This window comes from Macrosteles quadrilineatus, unplaced genomic scaffold, assembly GCF_028750875.1.
Source record: "Macrosteles quadrilineatus isolate MER2022 unplaced genomic scaffold, UCM_ALF_1.0 Scaffold_110__1_contigs__length_343271, whole genome shotgun sequence".
NCBI lineage: Eukaryota > Metazoa > Arthropoda > Insecta > Hemiptera > Cicadellidae > Macrosteles > Macrosteles quadrilineatus.
In genome coordinates, this window is record NW_026542703.1 from 198,970 (window position 1) to 201,390 (window position 2,421).

At 38.3% G+C, this 2,421-nt stretch overlaps 1 protein-coding gene across 1 annotated transcript; it reads left to right on the top strand.

Moving 5' to 3' along the window:
- The first annotated feature begins 276 nt into the window (after positions 1 to 276).
- On the top strand, positions 277 to 2,148 carry LOC128982099 (uncharacterized). Its single transcript, XM_054401149.1, has one exon. The coding sequence runs from the start codon at positions 277 to 279 to the stop codon at positions 2,146 to 2,148; it is 1,872 nt and encodes a 623-aa protein (XP_054257124.1).
- Positions 2,149 to 2,421: the final 273 nt, after the last annotated feature.

Below are 2,421 nucleotides of genomic sequence, written 5' to 3' on the forward strand. Positions count from 1 at the left end.
TCTGGTCTTGGTCATGTTCGGGGAAATGTTCGGAGTAAAATTTTGCTGATATTTATCTCCCTTCTCCCTTCTCCCTGCTCGGTTCGGGGTCTTGATCGGGGAAAAGATCGATAGTGTGTCACCGCCTTTAGGTTTTGCATGCGATTCCAGCAATTACATGATGGCTCGTTCTTTGACACGCACATCTTCTAACTTATTTACGCTGTGTAATCCAATGTAATGTAATTAGCAGCAGTTGAAACAAAGTCGAACAACCATTCTCACTCCGTAGTAGAAATGGATCCCGAAATTGAACTTGAACTGCATGGTAAAGACCTTTATCCATTGGTTAAGCAGACTTCTACAACCAAAGAAACGCTTACAGAGCGGTTAAGTAGGGTTAAGAAACGGTTGTTTTTGATAGATGGAAGGATTAGCTCACCTAATAAGATCACCAAAGACATGATAGACCTAACAAAGACTGTTAAAACGGTAAGAGTAAAATGTCAGAATCTAAGAAAGTCGTTCACAATCCCGGCTACAAAGGAACAATCACATTTCGGAGAACTATTCAACAACATCGGGTTAAGTAGACGTGCTGAACGAAGACATCTGCAGAAGACCCTTTATAAATTGGTAAACATCATATTCCACGTTTTAGCACTGTTTGTTAGCGCTATTTACATCCAAGACGCATACAACAACTTTCGGAACTCCCTGATAGTTCAAAGTCTGACCTACATGAATGTCAAAGACATACCTTTCCCAGCCATCACTGTCTGTGAGCCTGTACTGCTGAAAGATGAGTACAACAGGTTTGAGATCTTGAAACGATGCATGTCACTTGAGAACGGAACGTCTTGGCTGTGTAGTGAGGATGAATTGAACATGATTATCATTTCAAATGATATATATCCTATTGTATATGATTTACTGCCAATGACTCTATACGATGGGGAGTTATTTCAAAGCCTATATATTCCACTTTTTGGAGATTCAGAAAATGTTCCACCCCTTGACCATAATTGGACCTTTACTGGGATGGATTATATCAAATACATCGAGAGACTTGGCAACGACCGCATAAGTACAATTCAACTTTACAATATTGACCTTCCAGGAAGTCCCCACAGGAGGGTAACCCTCCGCAACGGTTCATCATCATTGATGACATTAATATCATCGATAAAAGATTTTCACACGGGAATTTACACATGTAAGAGCTTCAATGCTGATAACAAAACAACTATGTTGGGTTCTACAAAAATAAAAATGAGTAATGAAAGTGCAAACCATCCATTTTTAGACTCCTACCATTCACAATTATGCAATCCTGATAACATATTTGATAGTGCCTGCAAGAATGATTTGTTATATACGGATAATCACATAGAGATAGAGTTTGAAGATGAAATTGACTATCCTATTCCTGAAAGAGATGACAGAGAGATTGACGATCTTTCAAAAAAAAAAATATGGTTCAACAGCTACTTTGTGTTTTTACACGGGCATTTTGACATCCCGTCAATGTCAAATATGAAACACGTGAGACTCGTCAAGACCACATCATCTGCCCTTGTTGTAACGCCAGCTGTTACCAACGCGTTACAGGATCTTACAGAAGTGGATGAATCATTACGAAAATGTGTATTTTCACACGAGAGATCACTGTCTCTATTTGAGGTTTACACGCACAACAACTGTGTGTTTGAGTGTCAGATAAACTGCTCTCTAACTCTCTGTGGATGCATTCCTTATGGCACAGCTATTTTTTACAGTTCTCTTCCTATCTGCAGCAACAGAAAATCACATTCTTGTCAAAAAGAAAACCAATTCTTATTAACTCCTGAGTACAAAGACAAGAGGTGCAAATGCAACTGTCCAATGGATTGTTTGTCTATTTCGTACTCCTTTGGTGGAAAAATTGAGTTAAATGAAAAATATTCAAAGAGGAGAACCACTTCCCAGGTTAGCTACAAGGAAGACAGCGTTCTCTCTGTTATACGCTACAGTGTGACGAGCCCAGCGGAGTTCGTAGCCTACAGTTTGGGTATATTGGGGGTGTTCAACGGGTTCACCATAAAGTTGGTGTATGACTTGTTTTACTGGCTCACTCTAGGTTTGTGGTCTACTATAAGGAACATGGCATGGCACAGGGTGAATATTTAAGAGTATAAGATTATTTTATTTCCTTTGAGCTTCGCATACTTATATTATATTTATGTTAATGGAATATTGTGTCAGTGGCTTAGTAATACGACATTTAACCTTTTTAATTCTTGCTTGCTGTTAAAGAAATCCCTTAAGAACTGGAAAATTTACACTCTGGTAATTTTGCAGTTTGAAAAGATCATAGCTTCTAGTTCATTAGGTTCGAATTTTTTCAATATAACGATGTTTAAATATTAGACCCTTTAATCTGCTTAGTGTTGCACAATGTTC

Bases quoted from the DNA above. Each gene is read 5' to 3' on its own strand.
- LOC128982099 (XM_054401149.1), top strand. From the start codon at position 277: ATGGATCCCGAAATTGAACTTGAACTGCATGGTAAAGACCTTTATCCA.